The following is a 25,423-nucleotide window of genomic DNA, read 5'->3' on the forward strand; positions in this document are numbered from 1 at the left end:
CTGATCAGGCCCTACACCCAAACAAGGGCACTGCGTTCATCCACCACTGGCCTGCTGGCCCCCCTACCTCTGAGGAAGCACAGTTCCCGCTCAGCCCAGTCAAAACTGTTCGCTGCTCTGGCACCCCAATGGTGGAACAAGCTCCCTCACGACGCCAGGACAGCGGAGTCAATCACCACCTTCCGGAGACACCTGAAACCCCACCTCTTTAAGGAATACCTAGGATAGGATAAAGTAATCCTTCTAACCCCCCCCTTAAAAGATTTAGATGCACTATTGTAAAGTGGTTGTTCCACTGGATATCATAAGGTGAATGCACCATTTTGTAAGTCGCTCTGGATAAGAGCGTCTGCTAAATGACTTAAATGTAATGTAATGTAAATAATAAAGTGTGTGGTAATCATCACTATAAAATACAGTATAGCATATTACATCATTATTGACATGCTTGTACTATGATCTGGGTGACCAACAGTGCTGATAGGTTGGTCACTCCCAGCCTGTGTTAAAAAGTCAAACCCTGCCCACCTTTGGTGAGAGAGTAGTTCATTACAGGATATAGAAGGTCAGGGTTTGCAATAACAACAGGGTGGGAGACTTCCTATCAAACTTGTGATGTCAGTCAAGGGATTTTTCAATGAAAGAGGTTAGGTAAACACAAGCAGCCCAGGAATTGCCCAACTCTGGCCTGAGGTACTCTCAATATTTGGCATCCGTCGTGGGAGGGTAAATCTGTTGTTTCCGTTAATTACGGCTCCTGGCCTGACATTGTTATTGTCAGACAGTGTAGGGTTATAAGGCAGACAGGTGTGGTTGTGTTTGGCCATGTGCAGCAGACAGGTCAAAGTGCAGAGGAAGACACATCTCATCTGATTGGCTGGCTGGCTTTCTCCTTATCCCGGTGATTTAAGGTCTTTTACAGTACATATTTCCAAACGGAAAGTCTGAAAGTTTCCCAGAAAACAAAATGGAAAGACAAGCACCCGAACCGATAGACACATGCACTCACACATTGACCCTCACTGAAATTATAAAATACCTCAAGAACGTAATAAACAAAAGGAAGCTCATATGGTAAACAATTTAAGTGATAGGACCATTTTTCTCAAGTGATGCTATACCAGCCCAACTAGTATTGTGTGAGTGTGTCTCAGATGTTTCTTCTGCATTCACCTGTCCGTTTACGAGCTTGATACATTATTAAAGGAGTTGCTTTGCACGCCTCCTAAAGTGACACATTGGTGTCTCTGAATGCCCTGTCAGAGATCCAACAGAAACGGGTTTAGACATGGCTCTGCACTCCTGCCCTCCCACGCTATGACTTTACTGTTGCAAAACAGTAGCAAGCACAGACACCTTACTAATAACCTTGTTTGCCATCGTCATCTAAAACACGGGAATCTTCCTTTCTGTTAGTGGGTTAGATAGGCCGACGTGTTATATTGTCAATATGTTTTACACAATCTATAAATATCCTGTTTCGCCGGCATCATCCACCCTATCCCCTGCCAGACTGGCACTCGTTCGTCCCTTTCAGCTGATCTAAAGATGGTTTCACAGTTTAGCTTTTAAAGATTATGGTTAGAAGTTGCTGATCTGACTGCAACTAGAGCCATAGGGGCTCTAGTTGCGTATTATACTGAACAGTACCATTTAGAGGCTGTATTTGTATGTACAGAAAAGGCTAAATAATCCTCTGCGTCAGTGAAGCAGGTAAGTTGTGATGTGATCCATGTGGAGGGCTGCGACATGCTAAGTTAAAGAAACACACTGTCCCCCGGGTTTCCCAGAGCATGTACACTCACACACAGACCCCATCTGCCCCTTGTCCCTAATCAGCTTATCACTGTCTGTCATCCTCCCTCCTGCCGCTGGGTGAGTGTGTCAGGGCTTGACATACATTAGCAGAAGCCTTCTTATAGGAACTAGGGATCAGGAAGTCTTCAGTTTACAACACAAAGTCCCCCTGGTCCCCCGTTTAACCCAGGCCTCAAAGTCTAAAGTCAGACTCCACACACACATACACACACGCACAGAACAGAGACATACATTCAGCAAACATGCAGTACACACTAAGACGGCTACGTTTCCACACGAGTGTGTGTGATTGTGAGCAAATGGAGATGTGTGTGTGTCTTTCCCCTTGCAGAGCACTGCAGAGCCCAGCTGATCTCTCAGTCAATATGGACATATGGCCTCCTCTATGCCTTCCTCACTCACTCTGCCTGCCTGAGAGCTAGCTGATTCCGTTTGTTTGTCAGTCTAATGGGAAACGACAGAGCATTGGAAAACACAGGAAATATGCTTGAGTTTACTCCCTGTCCCGCACTCCTTCAACATTCGCCTTGTGTCTTGAAATGGCACATTTCACGTCATAGGATCCTCTACTTTTGAAAAGCTGTTGAAAGAAAATTTGAGGGGCCAATAAGGCGTAAAAACACACGTAAAAACACAATGGCAGTAGTCCCTGCCTTGCCTGTTGTCCTTATACCTGTGTTCCTTACGACATCAGTTGTTTACTAAACAAAACACTGGTCTTTCCAGACCAAGGGAGTCTGCTCCTTCAGTATAAGCCCTAAAACCCAGCATATTGGCATGCAGAAGGTGCACTCTCACACCCATCCTTTCCTCCCCCACTCCTCCTCTCTCTCCACTGAGGGCTGGACTTAAATCACCGCTGACCAGAGTGACAGGTGGTTGGTGCCACTGGGCCTCTTCCCAGCCTCAGGGACAATATTTATCGCTTTGTTTATGGATCCATAGCACATTGCTGCCCCAATACCATCAACACTATAACCCTCCCCAAAACTACTTAAACCTGCACCCTAAATCAGAACACATCCTTGGGTGAGGAGGTGATGTTGAAGTAACGTGCCACGGGACAGGGTTTGGCAGGCAGGGCCACTGTGGAATTCAGCAGGATTCAGCAGCTGGGTAACAGCCCCGACTCGACCCCCTCCCCATCTATTCCCTCTTCATCCTCCTCTCCGTCAGTATGGAGGAGAAATGCTCCATTGAAGACAACTGGGTAAAGTAGGCAAATAAGCTTCCGTAAATGGAATGTAATTCCCTTTATACGCGCTTTTCTGTTTATGCCGTATTCCGACCTTGACTTAACGCCCTAATAATTCTACCACCTTTACGCTCAAAGGAAACCATGAAAAAAAAAAACATTATTTAAAAAAAAATGGACTTTATTTTTCAGATAGAAATAACACCATTCTCCATGCACTGTAATTTACAACTTGATAAGAGCTATTGATAAGAGCTATGTAAATGAGTAATGCATCTGGATAAGGAGATTGTAAGAATAAATGACAATTGTTTAGATCTATTTTACCTTCTGATCTCTGGAGACAAAAGTGAAACCAGTCATATGGCAGCAAAGTAAAGCATACCAACTTTCCCACAATAAAGTTTATGAAAATGCTGTGCCATTACACAATTTAAATTGTACGGCCTTAACTTGGGATGGGCACTCTCGAATGTCTTAATTATAGGCTACCCTGACTTTCTCTGTTTCCTATTTCTATCATGTTAAATATTAGCCACTATCAGTATCAACCGTCAGTAGGCTTAATAACCACACATATTCAACTGCCAATCTACTGTTAGTTCCCTTCAGTTGGTACAGCCTTCATAATCATTTCATTTATTTGGTTCTTCTGTAAATGCCATCGCAGCCATGTGGTTGTTCCTGAGGATCATTAGTAATAGTTGATAATATAAAAATACATGTAGGCTACTTAAATAATTATGGAGCAGAGCGCAGACCAAGCCATAACAGTTTGAAGCCAACGCACGGCGCCGTAAGTTCCATGGTTAGTGCAGGCAATAGACAAGGCTATATATAGCCTACTATTGTACACTAGTCTCCCTATTACAATTATATGTACACTAATCTTCCAACATTACCATGGGTTGAAGAACAATGCGGCGTTTTTCAGAATGAATCAAAACCTTTCCTTTTGTGCGTAAAAGCTCTCCTAACCCGTTTATGATTCATAAATACTTTCCTAACCCCTAATAAATCTACAAGATCAGAATATTTGTAAAACTACCAATTGGTGCTGAAACGAAGATGAATACGTCTGTATTTACAAGGCTTTCTTTCATTGGTCCCTAATATTCTGAACCTGTTCTCTCAATATATTCTAGTGAGTCTGTCGACAAAAGTCAAACTAAAAAAAGGCTACACCGTGTTTAAAAGGAACGGCTTAAGATAAATGTACTGAAAACACAGCAAGTGGGACGGTTTTCAACAGTTGAATTACATTTATTCAGTGCGCGCAAGGGAACCACGTCTGCAAAGGCCATTATACACCTGCATTAAGGTAGGTCTAAACACCAACTAATGAGAAGTGTGTAGGAATGGCGAGCATAAGAAAGGCAAAATGGTCTACGTCGGAATCGGGCCCAAACAGCACCAACACTCTTCTGGACCTGAGCCATATCAGGAAGAAAATAACTGTAGCATGATGTACTAAATAAACTTTTGCATTCTAATGGATGAGAAACGCTAGAAAAACAGGATAAAATAAAAAAACATGGGAGTGCTGCTGTCAATTCATGCAAAAAGGAGATTTAGAAACAGCTGTGGGTGTTCCTCTAGACCCACATCACATTGAAAATCTCAGAACTTGGCAAAGCTGACCTGTAGCCTCTAAAAACAGAGTCTATGTCCATATGTCGTCACAATGACCTTAAGGCATTCAACTCAATGACAAACTCTACACCATTTCATATTTTGGTAGGCATTAAAAGCAATCACTGACCAGGGAAATATTTTTTTCCTAAAACTTTATTTATTGACATGTTAAGAAAGACACCATGTTGCAAATTGTAGCTTGACTCTTTGGGCAGCCAGACACTGCTGACCTCAAAAGCACATGAACAGACTGGAGCTCAGTCTTAGACCCACACATCGTCTCACCACTGAGCCCTCCATCAGTCTCCTCTGAAAGGAACAGGAAATCACATAAATAAACAGTCTCCCCTCTTTTCCCTTCACATAGAGCAGTGTGCCAGGGATGGGGTCAATTCCATTTCAATTCCAGTCATTTCAGGAATTGAAATTGAATTGTCTCCAACCCTGCAAAGTGCATATTATCATTACACATACTTCAGAATTCAGTTACACACAACATTCACACTAATGCTCTGCAGGTGGCTGGTGCCGTGTGCATATAATGTGTGGGTTTGTCTGTGTGCATGTTCACATAGATACAATCAGATTGCACTTTTGTACAAAGCTTGAATGCTATGCACAAGTTGTTGAATAGTACAATTACAATAGTTTTGTATCAACTTCAAATTGCATTTTTAAAAAGACATTGGTCCAGCTTCTCTGCAGGCTGTCGAGGACACGCAGAACCGAAGTCACTTTCTGTTTACTTTCAGAGAAGTCCCTCTTTCCTACTCCAACCATCCTGATCCCCCTTCCATTGAGCAGTGTCTGTCTTTCCTCACCTCCAACCCCAGACAGCACCCCTTCTCATCCACCCTACACTTACCTCCATCCATTTACCACAAGACTCTCACCCGCACCCAGACATACTTCTTCACTGAATAAACAGAAACACTAACGGCACCAATGCTTGATTAGAGACTATGTTCACCTGCAATACAGAAAACAATGCAGTGCACAGCGACAGACGTTACTCCGTCACAGACCGGAACACGTCTGTGTTTTCACTGCATTTGAGAGTACAGGTGATTGTGCTTTGTTGAGATGACCCACAAATATATTGACTTCCACTTGCATGCTTGAAAGCAACATCAACGGTATTAATGAACAGTCAGAGTTAAAGGTAAAAAAGAAAAACATTTTGTGGAAGCTTTCATGTTTCACAGTATCAATGTGGTTCTAAGTCTTATTTGCTCTTTCACACACAGCCTATTCTCGCATCATCAGACTAGCTCCAACCCCAGTGCAAACACAACAGGGCTCTGGGACCCTCTACACAGCCTCCTTAGTACCTGTGTGACAGACAGACAGACAGACAGCAGGGACCACAGCATCACTGGTCTACTCCCATCAACATCATCCTCAGCATTCGGTCACTGCTATCCCTGACATGATTGCTTTCAATGTTTGTTTGAGAAGTGTGATTGCTCGTCCTGCTCTTCTAGGGAAGCAGTCCTGACCTGCAGCCCAGATGAATTCATGTGTCCCAGAGTGCTCTACAACTTTGAACGATTGATGGTTCAAAAATAATGACACCCCCCCCCAAAAAAGGTATATTCTAAACATGACGTAAGGCAACAGAATAACAATGTCCTCCTTGAAACAAAAAACAATATATACCAAAGACCCCTCAATGGCCTGTGGGATTTATCAATAAATTAAAAAACACCATGTGGGGCAGGCCTGGGTATCATTCCAGAGCCTCCCCGTCCTGTCTCTTTCCTCTAAACGTTGGACACAGCGTTGGAGTCCCGCGCCTGCCGGATCCCGTATAGCCACTTGATGACGCGAGCGTTCCTCTCGATGACTGAGATTCCGTAGGGGACACGCTCCCCGGGTCGCGCAGGACCCTCGACCTCGTCCTCCCCCTGTTCCCGTGCCTGCTCACACTCAGAGCTGGGGGTGCTGACACTGCGCATCTTGGACACAGACACAATGTCTGAGCTGGCCCTGGCGAAGCGCTCCATTCCCCCCATGCCCTCTACCTCCTCTGGGTGCAGCCCACAGTAGTTGAAGAAACGCTCCAGGTCGGCTGTGGCTCGTGAGTACCGGTCGCTCAGGTCAGACTTGGAGCGGTGTAGGGAGGGGTGTTTACGAGACGAGCCAGGACGAGACCCCCTGGAGCTGGCTGAGGACAGGCGGGTGAAAGCAGGAGAGGCTGGGGGCATCATGCCGGCCCCGAACACCATGGGGCTGGGAGGCAGGTAGGGTGGGGATGAAGGGATAGCCTGCACGGGGGTGAGAGGCAGAGGTTGGGTCTGCTGTGGAGGAGGTGGTGGGGCCTGGGGCTGGGCTACCTGGGCAGTCTGTCTGGGCTTGATCGGAGGCCGGAGCTGGGTCCTCAGGGGCTTCCTCACCTCAGCCTGGGGCCTAACATCCACCCTGCGCACCGTCACCGAGTTTGGAGTGCTGTAGGGCACTGGCACCCCCACCCTGACACCCCGTGCTGGGACAGGAGGTGGCCGGCGGCTGGGCTTGGCAGGGGAAGCCTGGCTGTTGTTGTTAAAGGGAGAGGTGGAAGAGGAGGATGTGGAGGAGGTGTTGCAGTTATTAACAGGTTTAAAGTCGTTCAGGACTCGGTTGCTCCTCTCCTGGTCAGCTGAGAGTCTATTCCCGATGCTGTTCCCCCCTGATGAAGGAGAGGAGGCGGAGGGCGAGGAAGGGACGGGAGACGGGGAGCAGTGCAGGGGTCCATCACACACGTTGATGAGGTTGTTGAGGATATCCAGGTTAAGAGGGGGTCCCCTCCGCCACCCTACCCCTCCTGTCCCTCCTCCGTTCTCTGAGTCGGCCGGCCGCCGTGGGACTTTGCGGGCCGGGGGGGCGTTGATCCGACACTGCAGCATCATGCCCGGGGACAGCAGAGGTTTGCGGATGATGGGTGGTTTGACAGGCTCCTGCCTGGTGAGCACCACCTGCTGGCTCTTCACATACTTGGCCTTGTCCGCCTCCAGACGCTCCACCGCGCTCAGCTTACGGGCTCCAGGCTCCGCGGGCCGCCGGAAGTAGTCGGGTCCCTTGTTGAGGATGCGGAAAGGCATGGCTGAGGTGAAGGGGACCCCCACCAGGCACCCGTCCGAGGGCCGGAGGGTCTCTACAGGCATTCTGGGGTCTGTGAAAGAAGAGCAGAGAGAAAAGTAAAGAGTGTGAGACAGTAATGGTCAATGTCCTTCTCGTGCTCACAAATGTCCTAAGCCAGAGAAAATGGGTGTTGTGTATGGCCCCTTTTATCCTCCTCCCACCCAAGGCCCAATTAACTTTCTTACCGGTTTATCTGTTACTGCTGCTGCTCTTACTTCTCCTTTTTGTCTTCCTTTCTTCACGTCGTCCCTCTGGTGTATCGGTCCTCTTCACTGAAAGGCTAATTGTGGGACTGGGTCACCATGGGTCACATTCCACATCAGTCCGGCTCAGTGACCCAACGGGGGCAGATCCTGGGGTTAGCCTAGCCTAGCTGGTTAGTTACTAGAGCACACAGCCAGGCTGACAGAGCAACTCAATCTCCTGAGCCTTCTGTCCGTCCAGGAAAAGCAACAGATCAACTGGCAGCTCCACAGATTCTCAGGGTTCCTGGAGAGAAGCTCCAGCAGGGCTCCTGGAGAGGAAAGAGAGAGAGAGAGGAAGACGGTGTCAGACTAACAGGAGAATCGCCCTGTAACGTTACTTCTCCACATTAACAAACGCACACAGGAGCACTCTTAAGCAAAAGGACAGCAGACCGGCCGGCTTTAATACACCACCCGACTCCTCCCCTAAACACACTCACTGCCTCCAGCTGCTGGGTCTCAGGGCAGCCAATCACAGGCCAGACTGGGTAATCTCAGCAGGGCAGGGAGGGGTGGGGGTTGGGAGCTACGCTGCTATTGGCTTTAGTCAAAGGATTCTGACCAATTGCACCCCTCCCCCACTGACAACAAAACGAATTTTCATTCAAATTAAATTATTTGGGTAAAAAAAAGCTGCAATATTTTACATCGAGTTGCATCAAACAGGGTCTTATTTCAACATCCTCAACTGCTCCACTTGTTCTGCTCTTTGTTCAACACTATAGCCATACAGCGAGAGAAAGGAAGAAGAAATATGAGAAGCGCAAAAACGGTAAAGACATCAGCTGATCATGTTTTATATCCACTCCAAGCCTCAATCTCAGGAGCATCACCGTCTTCCTGGTAAAGATTTGACTTTTTAAGTACTCTTAATACATGTGGAGAAAGAAGAGAATTGCTCCCTTGCTGTTCCCATGTCTATCCTCACAGCCGATTACAGCTGCTCTCATCCACCAATTCGGTCTCCTCCTTTCTTGATCCCCAGTTTCAGAGGAATTGAAAAGCAATTCCGAATGTAATTTTTTTTCATTACAGTTACACCATCAAAGCCCCGAATTACATCACACTGAGCGTTACTGCTGGCTGGGCTCATCTCTTTCCCCTTATCACCATCACCACGATCATATTCCTCTGTACGTTTATTAATCTTTTAATAGCCTTGCTGTCTCCCAGAGCCCATGTCCCCCCCTCTCCAGCAGCATCAGAGAGAGAAAGCAGGACCGACAGACAGCAGCACGCACTACTGTAATAACTCACTGCTCCTTTCATCCTCTGCATGTGACAAACCAACGGAGAAATCTCCACCGAAGTAGAGCATAGAATACTAGTAGGAAATGCCTCGATATGCCACATCCTGCTCTAAAATAATAATGTAAAATATAGTATGACCCTGAGTCTACCAGTCAGCTACCAAACCGTAGGGGAATGGATCGATATGAACATAGGAATGGAATGGTTAGTGTACAGTACAGTGTGCAAAGACTCAAAGGGTCTGTATAACAGGTGAGCCGTAGGGAGCATGGAGAGAACAAAAGAGAAATAACAGGAAGGACGTGACTGTAATCATGACAGTGGCACATAAAACAAGGTTGCATTGTCTTGTGCAGTTCAATCTCTCCACACACACAGCTGTCTCGAAGAGGCAGGTCTTTTAATAGCTGGCACAGTTGCTCAGGCAGAGGGGCGAGGTGGCTGGCAGGCTCTCTGGGGTCTGTGCAAGACCCCGACCCAGTCATCATTCACATCCACAGTTACTGCACAACTCTTCAAACATGCAGGTGAGGCTGCAGCCCTACAGGGCCACTGACATACACACGAGGGCAGGACACTGTCAAACACTCCAACACAGCAGCTGCTGGTCAAAGGCTAGACAAATCTCAGACAGACAGTACCCTTTCCCGAACCCACATATCATTCAGACAAGAGACTCAGTAACCCCCCGACCTAAAATCAACTGCCCAATTAACTACCACAAGCCTGCTAGTGTGTGGTTACCATTATTGTATGGTTACACATACTGGATGTAATCACACAAACAAATTGTTGTGCTGGTAATTATCATAAACTCCTGTTCCTGGTGATAAGAGAGGGAAATCATTTTCTTCCTGGACGGTGCCACTGCCTACCGCCCATATAAAACTCACCCTAACAGATGGTATAATCCTGAAATCCACTCTCCATCCCCTCGCTTTATCTGTGCCCCCAGCCAGTGATACGGCTATGAATCCCAAATGCTGTGTATTAACAAGGAAGGTGTCTAAACACAACCTACCCATCTCCTCCTGAAGCACCAGCCATTGTCATTCAGAGGTAGAGCCACGGTTGTTGCCGCATTTACAAAATGAAGATTTACCCAAGTGTTTTACCCAAAAGGCTCAGACTTTTGTTTCCCATCACACGCCAGCACCCGTGTCTCACTGGGCCATGGATCCAGCGGACCTGCTCTAACTTGGAGCCCAGGCAAAGCCCTGGGTACTTCGAAGCTGGCATCTACATAACAATACGGCTAAATAAACTTTAAACGGGTCACAAAGCAACAGTCTTGAATGATGCAGAGGTTGTTGATTCTGGTTGCCACAAGTCTTTAGTGTCACACGCCTGATGGAAACAATAGCGCTAACATTAACATAAAACACTGGCGACACCCTGGTGGGGGGGGGTAAAAGCGTTCCTCATGCTTCCCAGAAAGAGTTCGGAAGAGTTTGTGCATATATTATGACGTTTTTGTTCGTTTTGGGCTTCGGTGAGGGTTTTGTCAGCTGTTCGGGCACACAAGGCCAGCCAAAGTTCGGGAGCCGAAGTCTAGGACCCTTCGTCTGTGATTGGTCAACAGTATGGATTCTTCAATAGGGATTCTTCAATAAAGTCTTTGTTGTCCTTCAATGAGAGATGACTCGTTTTCATGTAAATATTTTCATTGAGAAATACTGCACCAAACATCTTAGTTGTAAAATTGAGCGACTAAGATCTCCTTGGCAAAAAAAAAACAATTAATGACAGACTTCTTGAGTTTCCTTAAATGAATTGTGACTATTTTGATTAATTGTGACTATTTTGAGAAAGTGTCATGGCTACAGCGTCTCAAAATGGACAAACAGTACTATTGCCACTTTTTTCAAGTGACGGTGTTTTAAGGGAGTATGTGAGCCACTCGTTCGGGTAGCCAGCCGAACTAAAGCAGTCTCATTGGAAAAGCACCAACACAGTGCAGGCCCATAACCTAACAATGTATTTTGGGTGTGGTTGTGTAAACGTCACTGTTTTTAAAAAATAAAAATCTGTATTGTTGTTTAGCACTTGTTTTCTTTGGTGCAAATAAATTCAACTTAAACTAGTTCCTGCCCCAGGCTGAAGTGTGAACTGATCTAATAACAAGAGGCCCTCAGCAACCTGGCAACTGTACAGGGGGGAAAGAAAGGGCCAGGAATACCTCCTGTCAGAAACAGAAACACCTCCAATTGCATGGCATGCTGGCTGGCTGAGACAGCCCCTGGACACGCTGCCTGCCTGGCTGAACATTCAACGACCACAGGAAACGGAGAATGGAAATAGCCTGGTTAGGGAGCGCACAGCTAACAGCGATATTCAACCTCTGTTTCGTTGAGTGTACAGTTTTTCATCCAGCTGATGATTAGTGGAGAATGCTATGCCTTATGAGAAAAGCACATGAAGCCACAGGTGCTCCTATCTGTGGTCAGCGCCAACCCAGTGGCCTCTGGCTGAAAGGAAAAAGCAGCCCACAGAGTACATGGCAAGAGAGCCATGAGGGGTAATTACAGGGGAATTATGTGACTGGAAGCAATTTGCCTCTCCCATAATATCTATCACGTGACAGAGACAGACAGAGAGCAGGGGGTTTAAGAGACAGTGAGGAAGAGGGCAGGACTGAACAGAGTTATGTTTACAGAGGGATTCCTGAAGAATACAGCCTTACAATTCATATCCTTCAGGATAAAAGGGCTTCTGTCAGGCAGTGGTGCTATTGAAAAGGGTTAAAGTGGCAGACAGAATTGGAAAGCAGTTTCAAGTCAGGAGCCAAGCGAGCCGGCCAATCAGGAGTCAGCTGGTTTCCCCCAGTAGCCTTGGCCTGCTGGACATTGACCTCAGAGTGAAGGACAACAACAGGGGTGCCACCTTCTACAGAGGAGTCACCACAGAAAGAGGGGGAAGCGAAGCTGCCATTGGCCGTGGTTTCTCAGGTAGGCTACGTCACACATATAGAAGGAAGCAGTGACGCATTTCACAACAGGAAACGTGACCGAGATGGATATACAAACAAACACAGTGAGATGGTGTGACTGTCTGTCCTGCTGGACTGAGAGGTTAGAAGACCCTGCAGAGCTGTGAACTCACCGCACTCTGTGGAGCTATGTATAGGCCTTTTCCACTAATCTAACAGGCCGACTACAGAGCAAGGAAATGTATAAAAATGTCAGACTTGATAACCTCACTCACAGCAACAATAAAACCTGTAAAAAGACCAAAACCAAGATAGCTCTACTAAAAACAACCATTGGCAACCCAATGGATAGCACAGAGACTGATTGTCCCCACTAACCCCACCACCAACTGTGCTCCAGATTTATGGTCACCCAACAGTTCAGAGGTTATCAACCACTGTCTCCAGGGGGGGATTTAAGAGGTTTTACTGGAGTAAAGAAGATAAGTTTTCCCAGGAGAGGACTGCTGCTGCAACTCCACAGTATCAGCAAATCTCATGGGATCTAAAACCTGTAACCTTATGGCATAGGGTCAATGTCTAGATCCTCCACACACATGCTGAAACGCATTAAAGTTAAGCTAATGCAGATTGGGCTGAGAGATGGATGGCGAGAAACCCCATACTAGAGTGTCCGTTAGGGTACAAGTACAGATGTTCTCTGTGCCTGCCAACACCCCCGCCTTAACAATCACACTCCCAGCAGGACAAAGTCAACAGAGAGTCAGATTAGAGCTAGTCATTAGATCATAACTCCCCCTCTAACCCATCACTGTCTGTCTATGGCTTCAGGATACAAAATCCCATTCACAATTACATACACTGGAGATCCCAACTGACTGTCTACTCTACTGCTCCCCACCCCCCTCACACAGACAGACATGGCACGCAAACATGCACACACACACACACACACACAAAATACATCCTTCACACAAATACACACTGACCCATCTCTCACTAAACTCAGCAGTGTATAACCGTGTGTGGCCTAGGCTAAATGAGGTAATGAAACAACAGCAGGTGGTACAGCGCTCCCTAGGGGAGCTAAGCTCTGTAGCGCAAACATACGGACAAAGACATCTGTAATTTGTCCACATTAGCCCACTAGGAAAAAAAAGAGAAAGGGATTCAAATACAATTCTGAACCAAAAGAAAGTAGGCCTACCAGGAAAAACACTCCACATCAGTCATGTTGACAGAGGAAAAGACAGTGTTCCATATAGCCCTAAGTTACCCTAACAAATCAAAGTGTTCCAACTCAATCTCAATTGTCATCTCTATTATAATGTTCACAAGCGTTCATGTTTCTCTGAAAACCCTAGGGCTCAGTGTTCAGTCCCCTGCTGAGCAACCTTACAACCTTGCATCCCTCTTCATCATGACTAGTCTTAATGTTAGATAACACCGTATAGACAAGACAATTACACAGCCCTGGCCTTTACTGTGGTAGCTCAGCCTAAGGGGAAAGAGATAGGGAGTACAAATCCCCCCTCAGCAATGAATGCATTCCAAAATGCAGGCGGGGGTGCAATCACATAGACATGTCCCTAGCCAGCCAGCCAGCAATCACAGAGACGTGACGCTGGGGAAGAGTGGCCGGGCTGAGTCGTCAGCGGTGCCTCAGTGTTGGCTTTGCCAGAGAACCCCACTTTCCCACAGATACTCATTGGATACACACAAAACACACACGCTTCGCAGAAATCATCCAATGATTAACCCCTGGAATCCCGGGTTGTTTTGCCATATGCAGGCAGAAAGCCCAAAGTGCCCCTGAGAGTGGGGATTTTGTTTGTTTTAGCTGAAGGCCAGAGGAGATATGTCCTCTATACACTAGCCTATACACACAGGCTGACAGCAGAGAAAACATTCACCAGCCAATATGTGATTCTGACTTAAAGCTACATTATCCCAACTGCCCTACATCATTATCATCACCATGGTTTTCAACATGCTCATTCTCAAATGCATTGTTGGCAAGAATGTGTTTAATGTTAAAATACTTCCACTGCCATACATACTTTCACCCAATTAGGGCAAGAGATGATTGTCTTGAAGCAGAGCTGCCAAATTTTATAATCAAGGCCAGTATTTAGGTTAGGAAAATTCAAGCAACCATGAGACCACAGGAGCCAGAGAGGATGGACAGCTGCTGTGTCTTGATGGATAGAATTCTTCACTACAGTTGAAGTCGGAAGTTTACATCCATTTAAACTCAGTTTCACAATCCCTGACATTTCATCCTAGTAAACATTCCCCGTTTTAGGTCAGTTAGGATCACCACTTTATTTTAAGAATGTGAAATGTCAGAATAATAGTGGAGAGATTTATTTATTTCAGCTTTTATTTCTTTCATCACATTCCCAGTGGGTCAGACATTTACATACACTCAATTAGTATTTGGTAGCATTACCTTTAAATTGTTTAACTTGGGCCAAACATTTTTGGGTAGCCTTCCACAAGCTTCCCACAATAAGTTGGGTGAATTTTGGCCCATTCCTCCTGACAGAGCTGCTGTAACTGAGTCAGGTTTGTAGGCCTCCTTGCTCGCACACACTTTTTCAGTTCTGACCACAAATTTTCTAATGGGATTGAGGTCAGGGATTTGTGATGGCCACTCCAATACCTTGACATTGTTGTCCTTAAGCCATTTTGCCACAACTTTGGAAGTATGCTTGGGGTCATTGTTCATTTGGAAGACCCATTTGCAACCAAGCTTAAACTTCCTGACTGATGTCTTGAGATGTTGCTTCAATATATCTACATAATTTCCCTTCCTCATGATGCCATCTATTTTGAAGTGCACCAGTCCCTCCTGCAGCAAAGCACCCCCACAACATGATGCTGCCACCCCCGTGCTTCACAGTTGGGATGGTGTTCTTCGGCTTTTTCCTCCAAACATAACGATGGTCATTATAGCCAAACAGTTCTATTTTTGTTTCATCAGACCAGAGAACATTTCTCCAAAAAGTACGATCTTTGTCCCCATGTGCAGTTGCAAACTGTAGTCTGGCTTTTTTATGGCAGTTTTGGAGCAGTGGCTTCTTCCTTGCTGAGCGGCCTTTCAGATTATGTTGATATAAGACTTTTTTTTACTGTGGATATAGATACTTTTGTACCCGTTTCCTCCAGCATCTTCACAAGGTCCTTTGCTGTTGTTCTGGGATTGATTCGCACCAAAGTATCTCTAGGAGAAAGAACACGTCTCCTTCCTGAGCGGTATGATGGCTGTGTGGTACCTTCAGGCGTTTGGAAATTGCTCCCAAGGATGAACCAGACTTGTGGAGGTCTACCATTTTTTTCCTGAGGTCTTGCCTGATTTCTTTTGATTTTCCCATGATGTCAAGCAGAGGCACTGAGTTTGAAGGTAGGCCTTGAAATACATCCACAGGTACACCTCCAATTGACTCAAATTATGTCAATTTGCCTATCAGAAGCTTCTAAAACCCATGACATTTTCTGGAATTTTCCAAGCTGTTTAAAGGCACAGTCAATTTAGCTTATGTAAACTTCTGACCCACTGGAATTGTGAGACAGTGAATTATAAGTGAAATAATCTGTCTGTAAACAATTGTTGGAAAAAGTACTTGTGTCATGCAAAGTAGATGTCCTAACCGACTTGCCAAAACTATAGTTCGTTTCCAAGAAATTTGTGGAGTGGTTGAAAAATGAGTTAATGACTCCAACCTAAGTGTATGTAAACTTCCGACTTCAACTGTATACTGCAAACATACAAATTACATGCATCTAGTTACAAATGGAATGTGCTTCGGGTTAATATGAATATCATTTACATTCTGGAGTACAAAAGTTATTTCCCTTGAGTCAAAGTTTGGTTACCTAAAATAACAGAACACCCAAGCCCCTGGTGTAGAAGCAAACGAACACAAACCACTTCTAAACACTCCGGCTGTTCGGTCAGCTCGTCCAGATAGTCCTAGTTTACTTACTTGTGTGTTCACGAGTAGAATCCTCAGCTGAGTCTCAAAGATCTGGACCAGAACAGTGGAGAATCAAGCCCTCTAGAGTGAAAGCTGACTATGAGAATGTAGAGCATGCATCTGGATCCTGAGTGAGTGTGTGTATGCGGAGTTCTGACGGAACACAAACCTGTAGAGGCTGGTTCACTCCCTCACTGAAATACTCCTCCTGCGCTCACTCCACCCTTCGCCTTGAATCAGGAAGAGCCACTCTGGAGGCAGGAAGCAGCAAGGCAGGGCCTCTTCCTCAGTCACGTGAGATCCCTTACACTTTCTTCCCATTTAAAGGGTTAGCCCAAACACATTTTCCTTTAACTGTGACAGATGAGCAAAGGAATGGTCCCAGTGAAGGATTCCAGTAAACTGTCAGTCAACTGTCAAAACAAAATTTAAAGCATCATCTTTAACCACCATAAAATAATTTGTCCCTAACAAACCCATGAACAAATAATCTCTTACCCATTCTATGGGCTTTCACTTTCTCCAGAGGTTATTCCAGCTGAAAAACACCTCTGGTCTGTTAGACACAGTGAAATAACTCAGAGAAAGCTGGGTGAAAGACAAGAAAATGACGTGCCGGTGTGGCTGAGGATATATCCCGTCATTAAGCCTGGTTGGCCTGTGTTACAGCAGCAGTCCTACTGGGAATACATGCAAAGGACTAGGCTATGTAACCCAGCCCTGTGTGAATCTATATCCAAGTCCATTCATATCAGCAGCTTTATAGCTTTCTGTAAGCAAGGCCCAGACTTTACAGTACTTCTCTTCTACAGTCCAAAACATGCATGTCTTGCTTATTTATGGCCAACCGATGTGTAGGGTGGGGTGCTATGGACAGGGCTCTGTGGGTAGAATTATGAAACTACTCTCTCATTTTCCTGACAGCGAGAATCGCACTGGCCTTCCACTCAAAAATCACACTAGCTAGCTGTGTGTATGGTAAAGAACATCAACACTAAAACAGTAATATTTATGTCATGATTTAAAAACGTCCAGTTAATAACAAAGTTGTATCCCACCAAATAATGTCCTCATCAGGGTCCCATTAAAACAGAGCCCAGCGAGACCAGTCCGATCAGAGAAATCTGTCTCGCCTTCCCCAGAGTAGGTCATGTTCACAACTCCAGCGACGAACATCCCTATGATCCCACACCGCCTCCTAAAGCTGAACCCCCTGCAGACAGACCATCAAGTTACCGTCTCTCCTCCTCCATCCTCTGCTGCTTTGAAACCGACACCACTCTGCCAGGGGAACAAGCTCAGCAGAACAACTACTGAACATCAATAACAACTTCCAAAGTGTACCCAGTGGCTATGGTAATGCATCGCCATGGGAACCCAAGTGTAGTTGAGCGTACCAGACAACTGCTCCTGTTCCACCTGCGCCAGGTAGGTGTCGGAGAGGATTAAACAGAGTGAGTCGATGATTGGTATTCTCCTGCTATAACAGCTACTGTATGGCTGACTGCTACCGTTCTATCACATTCTCCATGTTCTGCATTATTTTTTTAGTTGAGAGTGAAAAGGGATATGGGGTGCAGGTTTACTATTACAGCAGCACCAGCCCTGCCCAGCTCCCACACCAGATAAGCCTGGCCTCAGACACACATACATTCCACAGGACAGACTAAACCAGTCTGACGCGCTCACATTACTGTACAATATTACACATCAGCATGCCCAAGCAGGCCCTAGCTCTAACTGCTGTGGAACACACACACACACACACACACACGCACACAGCTGTGACAGTCATTGAATTTTGGAATATGGTAGTTGACCAGCAAAATGGCTGTTTTTTAAATTTTTATATAAAGATGGCCCGGAGGCCGGACGTCGCCCAACCATGTTTTAAATGGACAAAAGTGCTTTTCTTACGAAAAAAAAATAAATAAAAAAAGACATTTAAGTGACCCCAAACTTTTTAATGGTAGTGTGCATGCACACACACACGGAAAGTATTCCAATCCCTTGACTTCTTCCACATTTTGTTCCGTTAAAGCTTAATTCTAAAACGGATTCAATATTTATTTCCCCCTCAATCTACACACAATACCCCATAACGATGAAGAAAACAGGTTTGTAATAATTTTTGGGCTAATTAATTACAAATAAACAGAAATATAAAACACCCTTTGCTATGAGACTCGTAATTGAGTTCAGGTGCATCCTGTTTCCATTGATGATCCTTGAAATGTTTCTACAATTTGATTGGAGTCCACCTGTGGTAAATTAAATGAATTGGACATGATTTGTAAAGGCACACACCTGTCTATATAAGGTCGCACTGTTGACAGTGCATGTCAGAGCAAAACCAAGCCACGAGGTCAAATGAATTGTCCGTAGAGCGCCGAGACAGGATTGTGTCGAGGCAACAGATCTGGGGAAGGGGACCAAAAAAAATTCTGCAGAATTGAAGGTCCCCAAGAACAGCGGCCTTAAATGGAATTAGCTTGGCACTACCAAGACTCTTCCTAGACCTGGCCGCACGACCAAACTGAGCAACCAGGGGAGAAGGGCCATGGTCAGGGATGTGACCAAGAACCCGATGGTCACTCTGACAGAGCTCCAGAGTTCCTCTGAAGAGATGGGAGAACCTTCCAGAAGGACAGCCATCTCTGCAGCACTCTACCAAGCAGGCCTTTATGGTAGAGTGGCCAGACGGAAGCCACTCCACAGTTAAAAGGCACATGACAGCCCGCTTGGGAGTTTGCCAAAAGATACCTAAAGGACTCTCAGACCATGAGAAACAAGATTCTCTGATCTGATGAAACCAAGATTTAACTCTTTGGCCTGATTTCCAAGCGTCAAGTCTGGAGGAAACCTGGCACCATCCCTTACGGTGAAGTCCTTGGTGGCAGTGTCATGCTGTGGGGATGTTTTTCAGCGGCAGGGACTGAGAGACAAGTTAGGAGAGGGTAAGATGAATGGAGCAAAGCACAAAGAGTTGGGCGAAGGTTCACCTTCCAACTGAACAATGACCCTAAGCACACAGCCAAGACAACGGAGGAGTGGCTTTGGGACAATTCTCTGTCCTTGAGTGGCCCAACCAGAGCCCAGATTTGAACCTGATCAAACATCTCTGGAGACCTGAAAATAGGTGTGCAGTGATGCTCCCCATCCAACCTGACAGAGCCTGAGATGATCTGCAGAGAACAAATGGGAGAAACTGCCCAAATACAGATGGGTATGACGCTACAAGCTTGGCACAAGAAGATTCAAGGCTGTAATCGCTGCCAAAGGTGCTTCAACAAAGTACTGAGTATAGGGTCTGAACACTTATGTAAAATGTACATTTTTTGTGATAAAAACCCATTTTTGTTTTGTCATTATGCGGTAGTGTGTGTAGATCGATGTTGGGAAAAAACTATTTAATCAATTTTAGAATAAGAACGTAACAAAATGTGGAAAAAGTGAAGGTCTGAATACTTTCCAAATGCACTGTATATACAGTGCCAATCAAAAGTTGACACCTCATTCACGGATTTTTCTTAATCTTTACTATGTTCTACATTGCAGAATAATAGTGAAGACATCAAAACTATGAAATAACACATGGAATCATGTAGTAACCAAAATAAGTGTTAAACAATTACATCTTAGATTCTTCAAAAGTAGCCACCCTTTGCCTTGATTACAGCTTTGCACACGCTTGGCATTCTCTCACCAGCTTCACTTGGAATGCTTTTCCAACAGTCTTCAAGGAGTTCCCACATATGCTGAGCACTTTTAGGCTGCTTTTCCTTCACTCTGCAGTCCAACTCATCCCAAACCATCTCATTTGGGTTGAGGCCAGGTCATCTGATGTAGCACTCCTTGGTCAAATAGCCCTTACACAGCCTGGAGGTGTGTTGGGTCATTGTCCTGTTGAAAAACAAATGATAGTCCCACTAACCGCAAACCAGATGGGATGGCGTATCGCTGGAGAATGCTGTGGTAGCCGTTGTTGGTCAATTTCTTCAACACATGATCAGGTCTAATTATCAAACATACATACATGCAGTAGAAAGGAAACATACTCTTTGTTTATGTATTACAATTCTCCTTTAGTAATACAATTGTAGGCAGAAGTTGATACAGAGTACAGTATATGATAGCTCTCCCCAGGTTCTGCAAAGTGTCTAAGACATCCTGTAACTTATATAGCCTCACCAGTTCCCCTTGCGTGACTTTCCCTGGCAACACTTTAATAAATCTAACCTTCTCCTGACAGCAGCAACCATCTTGTCAGCAATTAAAAGCACAGAAGTGGGTTTGACCGAAGCTTGACCTTTCATGACAAGTATAAGGTCATAACAAGGTGAACGAGTCTAAGCATCTTCTGACAGGTGACTGTTTTCGTCAGGTCTGCGGCAGCCTTGTGTTCTCAGAAAACCAGTCGTATTGTCAGAACCTCAGACAGCCACGGTGGGGCCCAGACAGGAGGAGTATGAACGTAGGCGGTTTCCGCCTTCTGATAGTGTCTGAAGGGCACAACACTCAAAACAGGTGTTCACACACACAAACAGAAGTCTCCTGAGAGGAGACCTTACAGTTTATCATAAAACAACTTATTAACCCTTTAAAAAAGGTATGAGGCCTTGGTTTAACCCCTTCACCATGCTGGTTAAGTGTGCCTTGAACTCTAAATTAATCACTGACAATGTCACCAGCAAAGCACCCCCACACCTCATCCTCCATGCTTCACAGTGGGAACCACTCATGCGAAGATCATCCATTCTCACAGACACAGCGGTTGGAAACAATAATCTCAAATTTGAACTCATCAGACCTCAAGGACAGATTTCCAATGGTCTAATGTCCATTTATTGTGTTTCTTGGACCAAGCAAGTCTGTTCTTCTTATTGGTGTCCTTTAGTAGTGGTTTCTTTGCAGCAATTCAACCATGATTCCCCACAGTCTCCTCTGAACAGTTGATGTTGAGATGTGTCTGTTACTTGAACTCTGAAGCATTTATTTGGGCTGCAATTTCTAAGGCTGGTAAGTCTAATGAACTTATCCTCTGCAGCAGAGGTTACTTTCTTTCCTGTGGAGGTCCTCGTGAGAGCCAGTTTCATCATAGCGCTTGATGGGTTTTTGCGACTGCATTTTCAAAGTCCTTGACATTTTCCGGAGTGACTGACCTTCATGCCTTGAAGTAATGGACTGTTGTTTTTCTTTGCTTATTTGAGCTGCTCTTGCCATAATATGGACTTTGTCTTTTACCAAATAGGGCCATCTTCTGTATACCAACCCTACCTTGTCATAACACAATTGGCTCAAACGCATTAAGGAAAGAAATTCCACAAATTAACAAGGCACAACTTAATTGAAAAAAAAAGAAAGAAATTGTCATGACGGGAAATGTAAGTATTTACACTGAATAAAAACGGTCCCATGTTTCATGAGCTGAAATAAAAGATCGCAGAAGTGTTCCATACTCACGAAAAGTTTATTTCTCTCAAATTGTGTACACAAATTTGTTTACATCCCTGTTAGTGAGCATTTATCCTTTGCCAAGATAATCCATAGGACAGGTGTGGCATATCAAAAGGTTGATTATACAACATAATTATTACACAGGGGCATCTTGTGCTGGGGATAATAAAACTGCACTCTAAAATGTGCAGTTTTGTCACAACACAATGCCACAGATGTCTCAAGATGAGGGAGCATGCAATTAGCATGCTGACTGTAGAAATGTCCACCAGAGCTGTTGCCAAAGAATTGAATAAGCCTCCAACATCGTTTTAGAGAATTTGGCAGTACGTCCAACCGGCCTCACAACCGCAGACCACGTGTACGGCGTTGTGTGGGAGAGCTGTTTGCTGATGTCATCATTGTGAACAGAGTGCCCCATGGTGGTGGTGGGGTTATGGTATGGGCAGGCATAAGCTAAGGACAATGAACAAAATTGCATTTTAATCAATTGCAAATAGAATGCAGAGAGATACCGTGACAAGACCCTTAGGCCCATTGTCCTTCCAGTCATCTGTCGCCATTACCTCATGTTTCAGCATGATAATGCACGGCCCCATGTCGCAAGGATCTGTACACAATTCCTGGAAGCTGAAAATATCCCAGTTCTTCCATGGCCTGCATACTCACCAGACATGTTGGTGAGCATGTTTGGGATTGAGCATGTTTGGGATGCTCTGGATCGGTGTGTACAACAGCTTGTTCCAATTCCCGCCAATGTCCAGCAACTTCACACAGTCATTAAAAAGGAGTGGGACAACATTCCACAGGCCACAGTCAACAGCCTGATCAACTCTATGTGAAGGAGATGTGTTGTGCTGCATGAAGCAAAGTGGTCACACCAGATACTGACTGGTTCTGATCAACACCCCTACCTTTTTTTAAAGTTATCTGTGACCAACAGATGCATATGTGTATTCCCAGTCATGTGAAATCCATAGATTAGGGCCGAATGAATCTATTTACATTGACTGATGTCCATATAAAAAAAGTGCATTCCCCACAAAATGTTCAATGCATAACAGATTTTTATGCCTAGACTAATCATTCAGTAGATAGTTGAGGGTGTTTTGTTATCACTGTTGCCATCTTATTCGCCCTTCAGTCAAAACTTTAGCCATCTTTTCAGCATGTCATCATAACTATTATACCTTCTGTTTGGCTTACCTCTGATACAAGAAAGGAGAGATGCAAAAATAATCTCAAACTCCAAACTGAGTAGGGCGGTAGACAGACAATCTCCTCAGTCCAGTGTCAAGGGCAGAGTCACTGAACCCATTCCAAAGTGTTCATAACTTAGGAGGGTGAGGGGCCATGAGACCACTCCTCTCTCCAGGCTGTAGCTAGGGAACCTATTCTATACCCTCAGCCTGCCTGAGAATGTTGTATAGGAATCACAGAAAATGTATTGAATAGGGCAGCGTTGGAGTGTGTTGGGATGTTTTACGGGTGGCTTTTAAAACATGGTGTATTTTAATCTGACAGTTTAGTAGTTAAAACGAAGTTGCATAACACAGTGGTGAGTGGACTGGTGGATTACTTGGCTGCCAGCGCAATCTCATCACATGGTAGATAGCACAGAGTCAGTAGCACTGACAACAACCAGACTCAGTCAGAGAGAAGGCCAGCCTAACACAGTCAGCCACTGAGTGATATGACTAACATCTTCACATAACTTTTACCACACCAGCAATGTTGGGGATTTCCTATTCAATCCCACAAAATGACAAATCACCCACACTTTTTCTAATAGCCTACTCTGTCCCATTCCTGCTATGTCAAGTGGAGCAGAGCACAGAGTTTGAAGTCAGGTCTTTTTTAATTAAGTCTGAGCTCATGGGCCAGAAGGTCAAAACAAGCAGGGTAATAACTGCACTAACCCAGATTGTTAGTTACATTTTGATATTGTGAAATCTGGTTGGTTACCCCCAAAGACAACATTTTACTCTGTGTGTGTGTGTAGTTATTCAAGGCCCTAACAGTGTGTGTGTGACAGTTATTGTAATAATACTGACATCTGCTACAGGCTTTAAATCTGACAGGATTTAGGACAGACAGGCCAGAAATGTGAAAATTATACTACTGCAGCTCCTAAAATTCATTACTAAACAATTGGGCCAGAACTATACCTGTATCGCAATATTTTTTCATGCCAAAAATGAAAACAAGGAAGCATACCAAACTTTGTTCCTTTAAAAAGCTACTGCATGTAAAATGTTGTTCTATATCGTGAAAAATAAAAGAAACGCGACTCTGCATTACAACATAATGATTGATGTTTGTTTGCCCCATTAGGGCTGTGTTCCTAAAAAAGTTAAATCTGCTCCGTTTTTCCCCACGATATTAACAAGTATCGTGATACTGGTATCGTCTGCCATAAATTAATTCGAAATAACATCCATATAAATACACTGTTGCAACTTGTCTGTCTGTTGCAACTTGTCTACGTTATGGCTTAATAAAGCGTTGCTATGGTTAATTGGTAAAACTCGTTATCACTCTGGCACTTCCCGAAGAGTCCAGTCTCACCACTATTGAGGACGTAGCCAGCAGGCTCCCTTCTAGGGTGCAGAACTTCAGCCCTTGCCTTACACAGAAACCAGCGTGCAAATATACCAACGGGGACATGGAGAAGTAACGTTAGGCCTAGCCTAGTCCGCTTCCTTCCCGAAACCACCCCATTCATTAGACACCCACCTAATGTCCTCCATGGAGGTAACACCCAACACACCTATCTCAACAGTTTGAGGATAACAAGTCACATAGAACACGCACCATAAAGTAAAGTAAATTAACCTACCTATACGGTCCACTACTAATGCCAGAGACACAGGTCACCTTTCCAGTCAACACAAGTTAGCCAGTTGGCTGACACAAAATTATTTGACACCTTTCTCTAGTCCATTTGCTTGGAAAGAGGTGTGCAATCACAAAAACATGAAAATGAAACAACGTAAATAATATGGTTCTAAAACCCAAGTTACTAGATAGACCCATTCTCATGCCTACAGTCTGTCATTCATTCTGGTTGTAGAAAGCTGAATTGGAATGCAAGGAAATACTGTGTAGATCCTTTACTCACTGTGTGTTCCCGGGTGCGTTATGGCTAATCGTTTTCGATGTTTTATCTTGCTACAGTAGATTTATGTTAAGGGTTCTCCAGACTCATATGATAACGCTATAGGTAAGTATCCATCGTCGGCGTGGTTGTAGATCAAGTGCATAAGTATGGGAATTCAATATTGGCGCGGAAGATACCAACTCAAGCCAATTTAGTGGCAATATAAAAAAGTCAGGTGTTGTCTTCAATAATAAAAACCCTACTAATATAAAACATGTGTTTTTAAGGACAAATCCGATGGTATTGCTTTAGATTAGGACTAAATGTTGTAAATATTGCATAGACTTTCAAGGCATGGGATCTTGTTCACCCCTCATTTTATGTCCCAATTTGGTATGCCCACAATCCGCCATTGGTCAGTTCCCAGTTTGGAAGATGCACTGTCGACTGCTAGGAGACCGCTCTGCGCAATAAAATTGAGTTAAATCAAAGTTTATTGGATGCATACAGATTTGTGTTATCGCAGGTGCAGCCAAATGCTTGTGTTTCTAGCTCCAACAGTGCAGTAATACATATAGCAATAATATAATTAAAATAAACAATATGCAAATTCAGGAATGTTTTTAAGGAAGAAAGTAATGTAGACATAATAGAATGAGCAATGTCAGAGACTGGAATAGACATATAGAGTAC

At 44.7% G+C, this 25,423-nt stretch overlaps 1 protein-coding gene across 2 annotated transcripts; it reads right to left on the reverse strand.

The window, feature by feature from the left end:
- Positions 1–4,783: 4,783 nt before the first annotated feature.
- On the reverse strand, positions 4,784–24,895 carry LOC106572115 (protein FAM110B). Of its 2 annotated transcripts, none has more exons than XM_014145968.2 (3): positions 24,752–24,895; positions 7,954–8,282; positions 4,784–7,799 (listed from the first exon to the last, which is right to left on the reverse strand). In XM_014145968.2, the coding sequence occupies exon 3, from the start codon at positions 7,789–7,791 to the stop codon at positions 6,412–6,414; it is 1,380 nt and encodes a 459-aa protein (XP_014001443.1). In that variant the 5' UTR covers positions 7,792–7,799; positions 7,954–8,282; positions 24,752–24,895; the 3' UTR covers positions 4,784–6,411. The 2 variants fall into 2 exon arrangements, with proteins under 2 accessions (XP_014001443.1, XP_014001444.1); XM_014145969.2 differs by lacking the exon at positions 24,752–24,895 and adding an exon at positions 16,183–16,415.
- Between the last annotated feature and the right edge of the window lie 528 nt (positions 24,896–25,423).

Source organism: Salmo salar, chromosome ssa15 (genome assembly GCF_905237065.1).
Source record: "Salmo salar chromosome ssa15, Ssal_v3.1, whole genome shotgun sequence".
NCBI classification, from domain to species: domain Eukaryota; kingdom Metazoa; phylum Chordata; class Actinopteri; order Salmoniformes; family Salmonidae; genus Salmo; species Salmo salar.